Source organism: Haemaphysalis longicornis, unplaced genomic scaffold, assembly GCF_048455015.1.
Source record: "Haemaphysalis longicornis isolate Haplotype H1 unplaced genomic scaffold, Haemaphysalis longicornis Haplotype H1 scaffold_7, whole genome shotgun sequence".
Lineage (NCBI taxonomy): Eukaryota > Metazoa > Arthropoda > Arachnida > Ixodida > Ixodidae > Haemaphysalis > Haemaphysalis longicornis.
In genome coordinates, this window is record NW_027526422.1 from 41,426,745 (window position 1) to 41,445,565 (window position 18,821).

General features: G+C 46.3%; 1 protein-coding gene across 1 annotated transcript in view; it reads left to right on the plus strand.

The window, feature by feature from the left end:
- The window catches only part of L(2)gl (LLGL domain-containing protein l(2)gl), a 33,701-nt gene extending 31,802 nt beyond the window's left edge, over positions 1 to 1,899 (plus strand). The window contains exon 23 of the mRNA XM_077676871.1: positions 68 to 1,899. Within this exon, the coding sequence (XP_077532997.1) occupies positions 68 to 86 (19 nt within the window). The 3' untranslated portion in view covers positions 87 to 1,899. The remainder of the gene's footprint in view (positions 1 to 67) is intronic.
- The last annotated feature ends 16,922 nt before the right edge of the window (positions 1,900 to 18,821 follow it).

The following is an 18,821-nucleotide window of genomic DNA, read 5'->3' on the forward strand; positions in this document are numbered from 1 at the left end:
GTTTTCATTTGCACGCATACTCATGCGTTCCCACCCTGTCTTTTCTTTCGGTCCCTTTCTGAAACAGGAGCTCTCCGACCAGCTAAACGCAACCTTCATCAGCTACTACCACCCGCCACTTGACGACTGTATCGTAATCACTCCATGCGCAATTTTTTTTACCCCCCTCCACATTATTGCTTTTATTACTAGTTCCTCCGGGTAACGGGCGGTTTCAATGATGTGCCCATTACTACCTGTTGGTCTCCTCATTTTTACACACCGCTGACGTCTCATTTTTTGGCCTGTGGAGCAAAGCACATGTAGGTAGGTTGAGCACGGGTTGCGTATATTCTCGGGCCCCAGACTGCCCTGCACTGAGGGAAGAAGCACTCTGGGGCCCAGCAGCACAACGTGGGCAGCGAGTCGTTTTGCGGACCAAGTGCACTGGTGGCGTGTGGCAGCCCTTCTGTGTCCCCTGTGCACCGGCCAAGTTTCTCGGGTGGGGCTGCGCCTCTGCTTCTGGTCTCGGCTGAAGTCAGTATTGAGCCATTCCAAGACTGGACTGTGCAACACCGCAAGTGCCTTTGCACCTGGATAAGCGGGAGGGTCCCTTTCACGTACGCTAGGGCTTGCGGCACCTTTATTTGAGGCGTGTGCCAATGCGCGGCGAAGATACGGGCCGAAGCCAGAGGAACTTTCCCACCTTGGTACTTGCTGACCGACTACTGATGTTTTTTTTTTTTTTTTTTTTTTTATTGCTTGGCACGCTCGGTACTTGTATGCTGCTTTGGCTTGTCTGAGTTATGTGCTCCAATTCGCTATCACCTTTGTACGTTTAGGTGAATTTGAAATGTCTGCTGTGATTTCCGTATTTAACTCTTGGAACAGGTCTTATGTCGTACTCTAGGGTTGGCTTAGCATACAACTGGCAAATGAAATATGGCCTGTAGGTACTGTGCCTTTGTCTTTTTTCTTTTGTGGGCTGTGTGCATGGTGTTTGCAAGTCTCTCTTTTTTTTTTTTTTTTTTTTTTTCGCCAGGCGTTTGTAATATGCTTTTTGCATTGCATGACCTGTAGGGGTGGGCTGCAGTGTTGCGTGCACTGCGCTTTGATATTTGACTTTTTTTTTTTGGCATGCAAGTGCATAGTGCGTCAGAGAAGGAGCCCTTGTTTTTACTCCAGAAAGTAGAACTCTATTATACACTTCCTCAAACCACAGGGGGCACATAATTTTCTCAGCTTGTGGGTATGCTTGATGTGCAGCTCTTTTTCTTTTTTTGCAGTTGTTGCATTTTTTTTTATTCTGCTCAAAAGATTTTTGGTGCTGTACCAAGTGTTTTTAAATGATCAAGTAGAGCATTTTCTTTTTCCCTTCTGCTTTCACAGAGCGTTCATTGGCACCTCTTCTTGCTCTTTCTGTGGGAGGCATCATCTCATAATCAAAGTGCCATTTTTTCAGCCTTCCAAAAAAGTGAAGTGGAGAGAGGGAAAAAGCACTTCTTGGCAGTTTTTTTACCAGCTTTTCATAAAGCAAGTGGTGGGGTGTGCATTTTTTTAGAGGTCTACATATATATATTAGATATATATATATAACGTATTTAAACGTCCTTTGTTTTTTTGTTTGTTTGTTTGTCGTGCTTGCCACTGCAAGAGGAGTCTTGGCATGGTTACACAGGGCAGCTTTTACTTTTGCTGTGTGCACGGGCATGACAGGGCAGCAGTTTACAAGAATTCTTCCACCATATGCCGCAAATAGCACCGCAAGAGAAGTGTCCCTATTGGTGACGGTACAACTGCTATTACTATATATACTACACGCAACATACGCGGTGTTTTTCTTTTATAAAGATGCCTAGTACTTTTTCGAGCATTTTTTTCCTACTGGGCTGATTTTGAAATAAAATGTTTGAAAACTGTTGTGACTGTGCGTTTTCTAACACGCAACGGCTCTGGAATGGCACCTTGGTTGGAACCTTCACGGCCGTCGTTGCCAAAGACAACTTTCGGCTGTCGACAAAAATTACCATTGTCTCTCTTTCGGGGCTTATGCTTTTCCAGGTGAAGCTTGAAGGAATGCACAAAGTGGGTTTGGCATGATCGTGCGCCTGGTGTCTTGGAGGCTGGGCGAGGGGTGGTTTTGCAATTCTTGCACGAGTCTATGGTTTATTAGCGACTTGCAGAGTTTGACATTTTGTAGAGGAAGGGTCATCTGGCCTTAACCCTTGGATGCCCAGCGTTGTTCAGGAGTAGCAACCCGAACATTTTTTTCTCTGGGAATTTGTAGTGTTTTGGGCATTGAATGCCATAAGTTGTTAGATGCAGGTACTTCAAAAAGTGAAAAGATGGCAACGCATACTTTTTCCCCACTAAAAAAAACAGACTTTTATGCGAGCAGACTTTCATGCCGGTAAGCGATATTGTACAGTTTCATTGTTTTGTCCAATTGAACCATAAACCAAGCCAGTGAAGGCAGCATGTATGAGGCGTTGCTCAGGAGTAACGCCTCATGCTGTCTATCCTAATGAATCCAATTTTTTTTATTTCTGACTTCATTTTTGTCTCTTCTTTTTTTATCACAGCAAAAATGGCAGCATCTCCACTCCGTGGATGATGGTGAGGGTGCGGAGTACAAGGACTTGAAATGACATCCAAGTTGCGCCCCGACCGTCGTTCGATTTTAGTCTCTTTGCCTCTGCTTGCCACGCTTTTGCATTCGGGGAATCCAGTCTTCGTAGACGTTGAGCAGCAGCATGACGCTTCTTACATTCATTTCCGTCCACGGTGGGTAGAGGGTGTGTGATTTCCGGAACCCGCTTATATACGTGGCGCGGCGCCATTTAGCGTAACTGTGTATTACAACTTGATAATAACCTGACTACACCGGTGTTTTTGCACGTTTTCTCGTTGCTAGGTTATGTTTGTGCCTGTTTTGGAGTGTTCTTGTACCCTTTTAGGTAGTTTCCGCACAGATTTTTGTTTGATGGTGGTGTGCGCACAGATGGACACGGACGGACATTGGGACGTCCTAAGGTACTGCGCACCGTTACAGGCGAGGTAGTAAGCCGTTTGACTCGGGTACTAACTCACGGTCGTAACCCAATGGGTAAGACGCCTGGCATTAACTCTTTCTGGTCTACCAGACTCAGGCTCAAATCCTGCCGGTGCCTGTGTGATTTTTTGCGATTATAAATGCTATGCGCACGGTTGCGGACGCACATTGTGCCATCCTATGGTACTCCACACCTAAAATTCTTTTTGTGATCTTAAGCAGAAACCAGTCATGGGCACGTTACCCGAAAAAAAGTAACAGTAGCAGTTACCTAACCCAAAAAAGTCACTTACAGTTACAGTTACGAAGTTTCCAAAAGTAACTAGTTACAGTTACTGTGAGAAAGTAACCGTCGTTACTTTTTCGTTACTGTAGAAAACTAATTATTAGATATCAAGATTTAGCTTATTAAATAGAAACGTACGAAGGCATGGGGGCCCAGGCAGCGGTTGCACTTGCTCTGTGTCGACAGAAATGGCTGCCAAACAAATCAGAAAAAGTATGAACACGGAGGCCAAACTTGTACAATACCGAGCTTGAGGACCAAACAGACGAAACAGTCGATGTCAACTAAATTTATTTTCACCTACAGTGTTGTCGCTTGACCGCCTTGCATATTGAGGGAGAAGGCTAAAAAGGGGAGGGGGTGGTGGATCGCCGGAAGGCCCTTTGGAAAAAAAGGGAAACGGATGTGGGAGTACTGCGGTTGTCGAGGTGTTTTTGAAAGATACTAAAAAAAGCGCTACGTTAACATTTTATTTCGTACTTATCGTCGGAGACAGAGACCAATTTGAGTTATTGCTGTAGCGACGTTTATCCATAGGCCCTCGGAGTCGTTCTCCCGCCCCTACCCCGGAATGAGCCAAGGTTATTTCCAAAGGGAATAGAAACTGAACTGGACGCTTTACTGTTTTTTCCTGCACCCTCTGTCCTCACAAAGGCGATTTTTGTCGCCTCGACTGGGAAACACTTCTCCCAATCCCAGCCTTTCACAGCAACCACGTCCCCGATCCTAGAGCGCGCTCCCTTCGTTTGCTTGGAGGCGTAGGCCGAACGAAGCTCGCCCAAGTATTCTTTGCGCCTAACATTCAGAAACAGATGTAGCTTCAGTATTTGTTTCTACCCCAGCTCTGGAAACGAAGTCGCGAGGCTTTCCAAGAATATTTCCTCGGGCAGTGGCAGTGTGGCCAGGCGTCTGCCGGCCAAGATGCTGGGTGGTGTGTTGGGGTCATTGTATGTGTGAAGGGGCGTGGAATTAATTACTTCCTCGACTTCGTTCGGGCACTGTTGACAGCTTGACGAAGCCTCTAGACCAGGGGTTCCAAACACGTGGTCCCAAACACGGCCAGGGGTCTCAAAAGCGCATAATGGTCCCAAGCAACTGCGACTTGTGAATCGAACACTACAGTGCGCACAGGCCCGGATGAGCGCGGGGACGCCGAGAGACTCCCCGCGGCGTTTTATGACCTCACAAACGGCGCTGCACGTCGCTAATGAAAAGGCGACGCATTGACGAGTTTTCCAGGCTTCCGTGAAAGTGCAAAGGATTCAGTACGTTGTGCGGTGTTTGTGGATGTTTTTTTTTCCTGTTCGCCTTTGTGTCAAACACTTTTACTGCGCTCCAGATGTGGCGATAATGGTGCAGCCGCGCATCGTACTCTGAGTTCTGGGGCGGTATTCTCGTAACTGTCCCTTTTGAAAACGTCCCTTTTGCGCCCCTTCCTCGTGACGTATTTCCGGTGAAGCAATAAGCGTTGGCAGGAGGTTTGCCGCGCTTGCGTTACGTCACTTCCGGTTGTTTGCTTTTAGCCAATCAGGGCTTGCCAAAAGGGACACTTTTGAAAGGGACGCAAAAGGGACAAAACTCGAGAATACCGCCCCTGGTGTCAACATGCGTCCACGTGCGCTTAGGCACCTGTCGCAGCGTTATGGTCTGGGTGAGAGCGACATCGCGCTGCTGAGGGAAATACTGCAGCTCATACCTAAAAATTTCGAGCCCTTGGCTGACTGCGCGGGACACGACGCACACATGTACGCCTAAACATTTCTAGTCCAGCTGTTTTTCACCCATGCGAAGGGAGTGAGCTGGCATACATGAAGCAGGCGAAAGCTCTCCAGAAGAGAGTCCGAAAAAGTGGAAAGCGCAAACTGTACATCGGTCGTTAACGTGTGTTGCTGTTGGATAATTTTTTTTACAGAAATGAAGTAACTGTAACGGTATTGTTACAGTTACTGCATGAAAAAGTTAGTGTTACAGTTACAAGTTCCTCTAACTTAAAAGTAACTAGTTACAGTTACAATTTACTCAAAAAGTAACTAATTGCCGGTAACGCGCTACTAGTAACTAGTTACCGCCCAAGACTGGCAGAAACTGTTTTGGGCATCAGGGGGTTGACTACTCTTATAGTGAAGGTGTCAGTTGCAGTTGCATAGCTCAGTGCGTATAGAAAAAAAAACAATTTTAACAAAATCTCTGGGTGTGTCTAAACCTGGAAAACATTTAATTGTGGGAAAATTTTGTTAATATCCACGTTTTTTAACCTCATATTCTCTTAATGTAAACGAAAGGTTTGAGTTCTGCATCCTGCACACCGTGACAACCTCCCTTATTCTCCCTTGTAGAAGAGGCGCAAATAATGGCTTGATTCTTAGCAACACGATTGCTTTCCCACTTGTGTTTTTCACTGTGATTTTGAAGGCAGACTCTCAAGCGTTATCCATTGTAGTTGTCCAAGATGCTGGTTATTGCGAGGCGTAAACGTGTAAAAACTCCATGGAGCTGGTAAGCTTATTGCAATTACAGCCGCACTGCGTCTGAGATAACTGTTCAGTACTGGAGTTTCCTTGTATGTGGAGTTGCGATGTATGCATTGAGCCTTCCTACCCCTTTTTACATATAAACAAATTATTTTGCTCCAGACAAGTAAATCTGCATATGCCAGTGTGTCAAGCCAGTTCGGGTGAATTTATTTTGCTCCGGTTCAGTACTGGTTTGACAAAATCCCGTTCCAAACTAGTTCGATCATTTACATTATTAAAGGGGTCCTGAAATACCTTCCGCCGATGCATGGATGTACATGTAACCAGCTAAAGCAATGCATTAGCAATCTCCTCCTGCAAGAATTTTGTTAAAGCGATGAGTATTAGCTGAGAAATCGTAAATAAAAAACCGCGCATTATTGTCGCGCCGTATTTCCTCCTTTCAACTTTTTCTTCGCTGTTGTCGGCGCGCGAGCCTTCCCTCATGATGCTGCGCTCCTCAGCGGTGACGTACTTCCGCTATTGCGCTCCTCAGACTGCCGTCGGGCAAGGTCTTACCATAGAGTTTCTTAGTAAGTATACAAGAGAGGGGACTGCTCCTTGTAAGCCATGTCGTCGTGGGGGTTCATGGGAAGACACCCCTTTTTGACTTGGGCTTGGCATGACACTTGGATTCTTAAACGGTTTTTGGAATTTGGGGCTCTATTCTCGACTGCACAAATTGCCGGCAATTGTGGCAATTTGCCGGAAGTCTTTTCTGATTGGCTTTCAATTTTCGTCACGTGCTTCTGGTTGACAAAGCGGTTGTGTGTGCTGTCGTCATTTTGACGTTTATGATCTTTTACGGACACCAGGGGCCCTATTCTCGACTGCACAAATTGCCGGCATTTCGCCCATGTCTTTTTGCGCAAGCACGACGTAAGCAATCAGTGACGTGCTGCACCTATAGCTATGACGACATGCAGTGTAATTTGACGTGTCACTCATAAAGATCGCTACCAAGGTATCAAATATTGTGCAAGAAAGATATAAAAACACTTGGCATGCACTATAAAAATTAAGACGGTAGCTGAGGCTGACAAGAAAAACACATTTCTGGAGGTCAAATTTGGCGCCAAAACCACAAGGCGATCGAGTGACGTTGATCCAAAAGCGAGCGAAAGGCGGATGTCGAACTAAAGAACATCACGCAATTTTTTTACCGTATCTATTTATTTCTTTCAATCGCTTTTAGTAACATAGCTGGGCTCAGGCTCTGTTTCAATGCAAGCTTTGTTGCGTTATCACCTTCCCTGCCGCCATCGCCGCCACACCATCGTCAGCTGCTATGTTACGCGTTTATGGCGTCAAGCTCGACTTCAATCAGTTAATGAACCAAATAGTCACTTTTCTTTGTTATTTTTCCCTTGAGTTCGATCATGTGAACCAGCAGCTTACTAGGACGAGTATGGACAAATGGCATGCATTGGGTTCTCTTTGTCATGGAGAGGCTTGTACTGCCCTCTTATGTTGCGGTTACGCCAAACAAATAATTTTTATTTTATTGCCAAACATAAAAGCGAAATACTGCATGTTATTTGTATGTTCCATGATCGCTGACTTGGAAGCAGTTGAAACTATAATTTGTTTCGGTAGGAAACATGCTTTAAACAGCGCGCATGTGAAACTGCGCCTGCTGCAAATTGCCGCACATTTCGCGGCGCCGTAAGCCGGGGCAATTTTTTTGCCCTATTTTGCTTGTATTTTGCGACAAAAACAGCCATTTTTAAGCTGTTACGTAGCATTACGTAACTTTCACGCAGGCTGAAGTTGCCAATGCATGACGTAATCGTTCCCGCCAACTTTTTAAATTTTGTCACGCCTTCTCAACCAATCACAGAAGGGGTGTGTATTACAAGCAGAATTGTTGTTGAATAGCAAAGACAGGCTTACGTTGTCATGTGCGCTGCATTTAGTCTGGTTTTTCATTGCCAGCCAAAAATTATGCGCCTTTAGTAACGAGAAATAAGGCAAACTTTAGAACTGGTGTCTGTAAACGACATGAAACGTCAAAATGACGACAGCACACACAACCGCTTTGTCAACCGGAAGCACGTGACTAAAATCGAAAGCCAATCAGAAAAGACTTCCGGAAAATTGCTTGAATTGCCGGCAATTTGTGCAGTCGAGAATAGGGCTCCAGTTCTAAAGTTTGCCTTATTTCTCGTTACTAAAGGCGCATAATTCTTGGCCGGCAATGAAAAACCAGACTAAATGCAGCGGACATGACACCGTAAGCCTGTATTTGCTATTCAACAACAATACTGCTTGTAATACACACCACCTCTGTGATTGGCTGAGAAGGCGTGACGTAATTTAAACAGTTGGCGGGAACGATTACGTCATGCATTGGCAACTTCAGCCTGCGTAAAAGTGACGTAATTGTACGTAACAGCTTGAAAATGGCGGCTGTTTTTGTCGCAAAATACAAGCAAAATAGGTCAAAAAATTGCCCCGGCTTACGGCGCCGCAAAATATGCGGCAATTTGCAGCAGGCGCAGTTTCGCATGCGCACTGTTTAAAGCATGTTTTCTACCGAAACAAATTCTAGTTTTAACTGCTTCCAAGTCAGCGATCATGGAGCATACAAATAACGTGCAGTATTTTGCTGTTATGTTTGGCAATAAAATAAAAATTATTTGTTTGGCATAACCGCAACATAAGAAGGCAGTACAAGCCTCTCCATGACAAAGAGAACCCAATGCATGGCATTTGTCCATACTTGGGGCCCTATTCTCGACTGCACAAATTGCCGGAAATTTAGGCAATTTTCCGGAAGTCTTTTCTGATTGGCTTTAAATTTTGGTCACTTGCTTCCGGTTGACAAAGCGGTTGTGTGCATAGAGATAATATACTCTAGAGGGAAAGCGCGCCGCTGAGCCAATGCATTGGAACCGTACGACACACAGTGGCAGACATGATACAACGATTTGAATGTTGCCAGCTGAGTTTTTGCTTACTAAAAACGGCGAAAGCGATGGGTTGTAAACTGGCAACGGGCTACTGTGGCGTTTCCGCGTCCGGCTAGCGAAGCATACCGGGATTAATTGTAACATGGCGGACCGCTGGCCAGGCAGGTTTTGTGTAGGCGGCGTCGACAGCATTGCGTAGTTTATCTCCTGTGGGTAGGTAACCGACGTGTTTTCGGTTTAGCATGTGACTTATAAGTACTGAGACTATTTGAGCAAGATGTGGCAACGCTCACACACCACACACCACTTGCGCGCAAGCTCGAATGCGACTGATCGCATGCGCGAGGACGTCAAGGAATCAGCTGATCCGTACTAGGGCGCACAGAAAAAGTGAATCTCCGTCATGATCTCCGTGCATTTTTGCTCTGTGCTGCTTTGTTTGCCATTCTGTGACATTTTGCGAGTCGCTCAATGCTTTTCAAACGAAGTGAAGAGAAGAACTGTGGCTTTGTAGCTGAATGTAAAACCTTTATTGACGCACACAGAAAAAGAAAAACGTTATCGCATGGGCCAACGCTGATATTGCCGGTGAGTCGCGGCCCTTTGAAGCACAGGAACGAAAGAGCGCGGTCGATCGCAGGCCAATGGAGTGGCAGAATGCATGCCAAGTGAGTATGCGAAATACAGTCAGCGGCGTGTCCCGTTTTTCTTTCCGTCTGTATTCGTCAAGTTCTAACTGCTTTACACCACTTCAAAGGGAAAGCTTGCGGGACTGAATGGGCAGTAATTTGCCGCACAGAGCGCACGACGAGAGAACATTGACTTGTTGACTTATTGTGATTGATTAAAAAAGAAACCGCATTTAGTTACTTATTTTTTGGTTCTACCTTCACGAACGTTTGCGCGAAAGTTCGAAGCAAGTTTCGAAGTTCGAAAGTTGCGCGAAAGTTCGATTGACTTGTTGACTTATTGTGATTGATTAAAAAAGAAACCGCATTTAGTTACTTATTTTTTGGTTCTACCTTCACGAACGTTTGCGCGAAAGTTCGAAGTTCGAAGTTCCATGAATAAAACAACTGGAACCGAACGATTATAAAAGTTCTTTTTATTTCTCTTCCAACGGGAACAATCGCTGGCTGCCACTCCGTAGCCTGTAGTGAACTTGCAGTAGTCAAGGTCAGATCGGAATCGCTGTGCCGGCGTCAGTTCAGGGGCAATAGACAGAGTGCTTAACGTGAAGAAACGAATGACGGCCTCGCAAGCGCCCGGGGAGGCATTTGCTCAGCACGTGCATCCGAGTTGTACCAGTTGTACGCGTTTTGCACGCACGCAGATCTGAGCTGGATACTGCACAGACACACTGCTCAAGTCAGGCGCAAGGGCCTCGCCACTTCCTAGCACACTTGAAGAAAATCGAAACCAAAACTGAGCTACGCACTTACTTTTTGTTCGCTAATTAGAGCTTACTTACACTAAAAGTTCTTTGTAGAGCTAATTTTAATTACTGAGGCAATTATTTGTAACTGTTTTACTTCAGTTCTTTGTTTTAGTTAAATAATTAACGAACAACTTTTTACAATACTGAATACAATTGATCTGGCAACCATGGGAATTGTATCATGTCAGCGCTCACGATTCGTACGGTCTCGGAGCTCGCTTTACCCCCCTGGTTGTGTGTGCTGTCGTCATTTTGACGTTTCATGTCGTTTACGGACACCAGTTCTAAAGTGTGCCTTATTTCTCGTTACTAAAGCCGCATAATTCTTGGCCGGCAATGAAAAACCAGACTAAATGCAGCGGACATGACAACGTAAGCCTGTCTTTGCTATTCAACAACAATACTGCTTGTAATACACACCACCTCTGTGATTGGCTGAGAAGGCGTGACGTAATTTAAACAGTTTGGCGGGAACGATTACGTCATGCATTGGCAACTTCAGCCTGCGTAAAAGTGACGTAATGCTACGTAACAGCTTGAAAATGGCGGCTGTTTTTGTCGCAAAGTACAAGCAAAATAGGGCAAAAAATTGCCCCGGCTTACGGCGCCGCGAAATGTGCGGCAATTTGCAGCAGGCGCAGTTTCGCATGCGCGCTGTTTAAAGCATGTTTCCTATCCAAACAAATTATAGTTTCAACTGCTTCCAAGTCAGCGATCAAGGAAACATACAAATAACATGCATCATTTTGCTTTTATGTTTGGCAATAAAATAAAAATTATTTGTTTGGCGTAACCGCAACATAAGAGGGCAGTACAAGCCTCTCCATGACAAAGAGAACACAATGCATGGCATTTGTCCATACTTGTCCTAGTAAGCTGTTGGGTCACATGATCGAACTCAAGAAAAAAATAACAATGAAAAGTGACTATTTAGTTCATTACAGCGCTGATTGCAGTCGAGCTTGACGAATGAGTGAATCGGCGAGATCGGCTCCGCGGTTATCCGGCGTAGCGCTTCGCTGCTCTTCTGTGTCATAGAAGCGATGGTCGCGGCCTCCGTGGTCGCGGCCGTCTTTTTCTGTGATCACGCCATAAACTTGTAACATAGCAGCAGACGATGGCGTGGCGGCGGTGGCGGCAGGGAAGGTGATAACGCAAAAAAAGCTTGCATTGAAGCAGAGAGCCCAGCTATGTTACTAAAAGCGATTGAAAGAAATAAATAGATACGGTAAAAAAGATTGTGTGATGTTCTTGAGCTCGACATATCCGCCTTTCGCTCGCTTTTGGATCAACGTTACTCGCCTTGTGGTGTTGACGCCAAATTTGACCTCCAGAAATGTGTTTTTCTTGTCAGCCTCAGCTACCGTCTTAATTTTTATAGTACATGCCAAATGTTTTTACATCTTTCTTGCAAAATATTTGATACCTTGGTAGCGATCTTTATAAGTGAATCGTCAAATTACACTGCATGCCGTCATATAGGTGCAGCACGTCACTGATTGCTTACGTCGTGCTTACGCAAAAAAAAAAAAACATGGGCGAATTGCTGGCAATTTGTGCGGTCGAGAATAGGGCCCTTGCTTTCTACAAGGAAGCAACAAGCTACAAGGAAGCCGAAATCCTTCCTGTTCTGTGGTAGCCGTGTTCGGTGAAACAGCAGGCAGTGCGTGATCGCACCTGACGTTGCTCATGCCGCAGTCGAAGGATGCATGACTGAGCGGGTAACATGCCGCCGAGAAATTTGTAGCCGACGAAAAGAAGAAACAAAACGTACTTCTACGAAGACAAGAGACGACCACGGGGATACGACAGATACGGGCGCTTGTATGCGTCTTATCTTGTCATCGTGCACGACCGTTTAACGCCACGTTTTCTTTATTCTTGTCAAACTAGTTGGCGGTCGGTGCACCAGTTCACCGCGAAGGCAACGTTTTAATAGGCACGCTCAAAAAACTTTCCAAACTCTTCAACTTTCAACTCCAAACTTTCCAAAATTAATAAAATCAGAGTCTCTAATGAGCCCCCCCCCCCCCCCCCCAAGTATTAACCTTGTTCGTATACGTATAACCTTGGCCTGCGGAATAGCAGGCACAACCGTTCCAGCAAAAATACGCTTTACTTCCTTTTTCCTTAGTTTTAAAACAGTCTGTTTTTATTTTCCACTTACATAATTGCACTCTGTTCTTCGCGTTTTTGTGGCACTTTGTTTAAAGGGATAGACAACCGATTTTTGTCGCGTATATGTTCTCTAGCTCATATGAAAGCCAGCGTTTTATATAGCCCGGTAACCACAAGCAATTTCTAAACAAATTGGCGGAAATAATTTTATTGTGGCAGCAGACTTCCTGAAATCAGCAGCTACTGTAAATTTATTTACGTATTGAAAATCTTTTAACACAAGTATTTGTACAAAGTTAAATGGTATATCTATTTCTAAACATTATTTTGAAAATTTTAAAGACACACCGCCCGCCGTCGCTGGGCTGCTCATGGCTAACAGCCTCCATGCCCAAAATCAACGGCAGCTGCTCAGTAAACAGACCCAGGGAAGGAGCTTTGACGATTCTGTCTAAGTCAGGGGCGTTTGTTCTGCCAAAATATTTGATTTCAGTTTCCAAATACGCCAACGGCAGCTTCAAAAAAAAAAACAAAAAAAGACGTATTCTACTTATCGTCTATCCCAACAGATGGCGCATTCGTGCAAAATAGACCGTTGCATTAAAAAAACACATAAAGGAACAGGAAAGCCTGCGATTCAAACTTTTATAGCTGGGGACAAGTTCTTAAATATCGTTTTTCCTTGTGCATACAGACAAAAGTATGTTGCCGAGGCCGAGCTACTGTCATCTCTATGTCATGGTTGCCAGCATAATTTTTGGGAGGGACATATACGGCTGGTATTTCTAAAAATTTCGATTCGAAAAGTTCTAGGGCGTTATCGGCAAAAAAGTTTCTCGTCAAGGTGCTTTAAGTGATGCCCTTTCATTTGGGATAGAGAATATATACTCGACAAAAATCGGTTGTCTGTCCCTTTAAATTTGCGGTCACTAAAACATTTCAATCCAAGCCGATTATGAAACTAAGGCGAGCACGATGTATAATGGCGGCCCATGACGACACGACACAGACGGCCTTGATGTGAGCCGCATAGGCGCTATCGCCAGATTCCTCTCTAGTGTATATGTATGCTCTTTCGGCCTTATCATCTTTGTTGACACCATGAACATGAATCCCGCACTCCGCTCAAGGCTGGAAAAGCGTACGAAAGACCTGGCCACATGTGCGCGGCCTGGCCTTGCCCTTTCGCGGTGTATGTTGCTGCAGTTGCTATCGGCGGCACATGACTTTTTATAGGCGGCGAACTCGCAGCCGCACGGGGAGAATCGTGCGCTCGTTCCCTTCGATGCACCGCGCACTGTTTATGCAAAAAGCCGTCTTAGGTGTGGCCCCGCTGGTGCCGGGTATTATTTTGCGGCGGTGGTAATTCCTACCGGCGGCATCTGAAAAAGACATTTTAAACCGATACAGAACCCGTGCACAAAACGCGCCAAATCGGATCGCTTTATCAATGGCGATGAACGGGAAGGCGTAGAGCAAACCAGCGCCGCACTCGAGCAGCGAGCACCGTGTTCTGACAAGCTGCACCCATGTGTTGCATCCAACATTGACGGTGATGGGAAAGCGTTTGTTTGCACTTGTTTGTATAGCCGTAAAATGTCCAAGCACTCCGCTAACTCCGCTAGCAGATCAGCCGGCGAGTCATTTCGCAAAACATTCGACAGATGGCGCCGTATGCATTAGCGTGTCGCTACGCAAAACTGATGAGACGCTCTACTAAAACTCTCCTCGAGGTGTTTACGTAGCGGGACGCAAAAATTTAGCGTTTAGCGTATCCAAATGCAACAAACGCTGTGCTAAAACTATCTATTAGCAGCAATATAGCGTGCGTACGTGAGGCTGCAACATGGCGGCAAGTAGCGCGTGATGGAGGATGAATGAATGAATTTATTTAGAAGGGAGAAGTCGAACGCCTCGTGCAGGGGAAGGGGTGGAAGAGGAGGGGAAATAAACCAGCGGGGGGATTGGGTACAATCGCAACGCGTGTCCGCCCCGCACACGGACCACTTGATTTAGGTCATTTTCACTAGACCTGTACGTTCAGCAAATGTCCACAGAGTCAGTAAAGTTTCTTTCACGTCGCTCGAAGGCGTTATCCATTCTTGAAGGGAAGTGACGTGAGGAGGAAGGCACCTACGCCGTTCCTCGGAGAGTCCGGCACAGTCCGAGAGAAGGTGGTGTATGGTGGGTCGGTCGGCACTGCACAGGGGGCAGGGAAGAGTAGGATGGGGGACAGGTGTGGAGCCATATGGTCTTTTTCTGCCGAAACGCCGGTACCAGGCCCATCGGTCGCGGACGTCAGGAGTGACCGCTGTGCCGGAGCGGGCTTTGTGTAGAAGGACTTGAAGGCCTCGCGGGATGTCCTCGGGAACTGGGGGGCGGGCGTCGCATGAGAGTTTTGGGAAGTACGAAGTGACACAGATGCCATGCGATGGGCCGTCTCGTAACCTGGGTTGGACTGCTGGCCGGGGGTTCATTCTATAAGAATTGTGGTGTCATTCATTTCGGCGAGGTTGTCGATGGTTCGTCTAATTGCATTGGAGATGTGGTCATGCGGATCTGGAGAGTACATTGTGGTGATTTCCTCTGCATTGTCAGTGTATATGACGACTTTAGAAGGATTGTGTTTTCTCTTGATGGACCGGGGATCTCTTTTAAGCAGGGTGGTGGCCAGTAGAATGGCTTTAAGTTCTGCTGTAAGTGAATCGATTTCTGATTTCGTAGAGAACGTCATGTACTCTGTCAAGCTCGGATCGTTGACGTGGTGTATGCCGCACGTAAATCGGTCAGATGCTAGTGCGGCGTCAGTGTAGATGGCATATGTGCCTGGTTCTAGTAGGTGTTGGAAGCGAGATAGGGTGTTTCTTTGATGCTTGTGCCTTTTGTGCTCTTTTGCCGACCTTGGTTTGTGATTTACCGGTTGTGTCCATTGCCAAGGCGGGTTTCGGGTCAAAGAAGGGTCTGCTGACGGGCCAGGTGTAAAAGTTCGTGCCTCATCGTAGGCGATGAGATGACGGCCCTGAACGGTGAGTTCGCGACGGTCGGAATGGTTGTCGCGCGTTGCTTCCAGTGTTGTTTCAATTGGTGGCAGTGATGCAAAAGTATACAAGTCATTTAGCTCGGTGTGCCGAGGGTGTCCGGTGATGACTCGAAGCAGTTTCTGATGTAAAGTTCGAACTTTATTTAATTGGGTTTGCGTCAGGTTGAAGCAGGTACCGCCATATGTTAGCCGGGAAGTTAGAATGGCTCTACCGATGTTCCGGATGAGGGCGGTGCTTGTGGCACCGAATTTTGTGCCGATTCTGTGAATAAGGTGGGCTGTAGCATCCCAGCCCTGACGGACCTGAAAGATTTTTTGCTTCCGATGAACCAAGTTCTTTGCCCCTGTGCTTTTAAATACGTCAAGTGGTTAGCACGTCGCCCTCACGCAGGTCTGTATCGTGTAACATCTCTGACTGTGCAAACGAAGCTTGCAGCTAAGCCAAGGCAGCGACCGAAGCTGTGTGTGTGTGTGTGTGTGTGTGTGTGTGTGTGTGTGTGTGTGTGCGTGTGCGTGTGCGTGTGCGTGCGTGCGTGCGTGCGTGTGTGTGTGTGTGTGTGCGTGCGCGTGCGCGTGCGTGCGTGCGTGCGTGTGTGTGTGTGTGTGTGTGTGTGTGTGTGTGTGTGTGTGTGTGTGTGTGTGTGTGTGTGTGTGTGTGTGTGTGTGTGTGTGTGTGTGTGTGTGTGTGTGTGCGTGCGCATATCGCCTCCTGTGTTGTGGACGCGTTCGTTTCGCGATGAAATGCGACGTTGTACTTCTGCGAGTGGATAGTGCTTCCCATGGCCTGGATTATCTTTCTCGAGCGACGTACGACTAAACCTCGCATGGGGTATGTGCAGTGTGCCTGGCTAAAAGCCTTCTCGGCTTGCGCGCCAGAGTTAAGTGACTTGCTGTGCGTCCCCGCAAACCGGGCGCGAGGTGAGTGCCGAATTTACGACGGGCAGGAGGAGGCAACCCATCGTCTGTCAATCGCGGCTCAGACTTGCAACGCATGTTGTGACGTTGTGTTCATTCGAAACGCATCTCTGGATTGTTTTGAAGTTGAATGAAATGTGTGCGTCAAACCCGGGTCAGGGCGTTCTCTGCGTTTGCGCGACAGAAGTGACACGGGGCTTCGACGCTTTCTTTATGGTACGTACTCACGTAAGGTAATATCGATGTCGTGTTATGGCCGTCATCCAATACAAACGGTTAAGCGTTTGTTTACACTTGTTTCGTTTGTCGTAAAATGTCCAAGCACCCCGGCACTCCGCTGGCAGATCAGCCGGCAAGCCGACGCTGAGCAGACGACAGAAGTGCGTGAAAAAGCCGCCCGATAGCAGGATGTCTACCTCATGACGAACTGACGAACATCTGGGAATCGATGACGTAGACATGTGAAGATGGCGGCGTCCAAAACCACGCAGGGAAGGGTGAGAAAAGGGTGACAAACTTTGCAACAAAAGTGTGAGCTTTCCGCTGCGCGTAAAAGAGTAATACTTGGCCCATATGACGTTGACGACCCAATCTAACGATTGCGCTAGTTCATTTTGTGTGGTCAAAACGCCTTTCAGAGCCCCTTTAATAAAGTGTAAAAAATGTTTCATTGTTCAAAGCTACCATAAAGAAATCTGGTTCATTCAAAACACTGCTATTTCCCAATGAAATTCGTACTATTTTAAACAGGGATATGTGCCAGATATTAAGGAAAACGTGGTGGTGGTGATTTACTAGTACTTTGCCATTCAGCCTTTATGCTGTCTGGGGGCTAGCTAGCACTGCCAAGAGACATGACTGTGGGATATATTTATTCTCTTTCCTTTTCTATGAAATTCCAATTGTCTCACCGAAATCGTCCACCGCCCTGGGCTGCAACCCCCCCACAGCTAAAACTGTACCGGCGCACCACGTCCGTACCTTAACCTGGGACGTGTTTAAATACATTATTTTTAGCATGCGAAAAAATTTCCTACACACTGATGGATTTGATTATTTGCTTACATAGCATTAGTTGTTAGCAATCACCTTCGGGAGCGTACTGTAAGCCGAATTTTTTTTATAAAAGTGAGCTACAGCTAATGTCAGCTACTGCGTTATTGCTGTGTCACTTGAGTGAACTTCGAGATTGGTATCGCGGATCTGGCTCACTATGAATACAACTATTTCACCGGACCCCCGCCAACGTTCCTTCCACTACTCTGCAGAATTTTATAACAGAATATGCAATTAAAAACGGAGGGTAATTTAATGCGCGAGGCACGAGACTGAACTCTTTTAGATACTCTATAATTTCTCCACAGCAGTACTCCCCTTCCGGAACCAGTGAGTTGGGCTAGTACATTTCAAAAACAAAGAAGCACTCAAATAGACGCAGTAGCCAAAAAAGTAGAAAGAAAAAGCACTTGTAAACAAGACAGTGCAGGACCGGCCTGCCCTTCTGCATGTGTCATCCACTTTATAGCTATTTTTTCTTCCGAGACGAAATACGTACTTTGGTGCCTGCAAGGTCGAGGGCTACAGTTCCTTGCAGAGGATAAAGGGTGTACCATATGCTAGCAGTTTTTTCCTGCTATATCTATTATCATTACTGTAGCCGAACGTGTTTCGGACTCCAAAAATTTGGACTTCCTGGATGTTTCAGACTTTCGCAAGGAACGACCAGTTGTCCCATAGGAGTAATGACTCACAGATTTTTCAGACTTCTTTTATACTATATTTTTCGTTCCCCTCCAGGTCCGAAAAATCAGTCGGTTACTGTATTTGGATTACCCGCTAAAAACACGAACTTGTCAGCTGCGCATGTCCAGAGAAACTGAGGATTATGTCAGGCACCACGGCACTTGCTGCTTTTTGCAGTGATGACATGTTTGGTTGTGTAAGGTCGGGCAAAGGAAGGGGTGCGTAGAGAAAAATCTACGTTTTGGTGTTTTGCATATTCGACGGCTGAAAGCAGCAAAAAGACTAGAAAACATTTGTGTATGAACACTGCTCGGAATAATTTAAAACCACACTATGAGCCTTTTCTCTTGCCCTTGTCAAAACACATTAGCTCGTTTAATGCACGCTACTCTTCTCTTGTGTTATGTGACGCGCCTGGCATTGCAGGGCGGCAGAGTAACTTAGACTGCCTATTGATCTTTGACGTGCATCTAAATTTCGACACGTGGACATTTTCACTTTTCGTCTACATCAAGAAAACAGCCACCGAGGGGGGATCAAACCTTCACCCTTGTCATCAACATTCAGCTGCTTTTTGGTCTGGTTTGGATTTAGAGGGCCTGAATTTTAACAACAAGGCTCATTGCGGCTTTCACCCAAAGCTTGCTTTGCAGCAGCCATCGCACAAAGTGGCCATCGCGCTGGCGATGACGTCTGCAACTGCAAACAAGCCCCTCCATGTAATCACAGGCCTTAAACAAGCGGGCAGGAGCTACAGCAAGGGCCGCATCCTAACACCCGCCTTTCAACTTGTGAAAACACACCAGCGCCTCATAAAGCCCACAG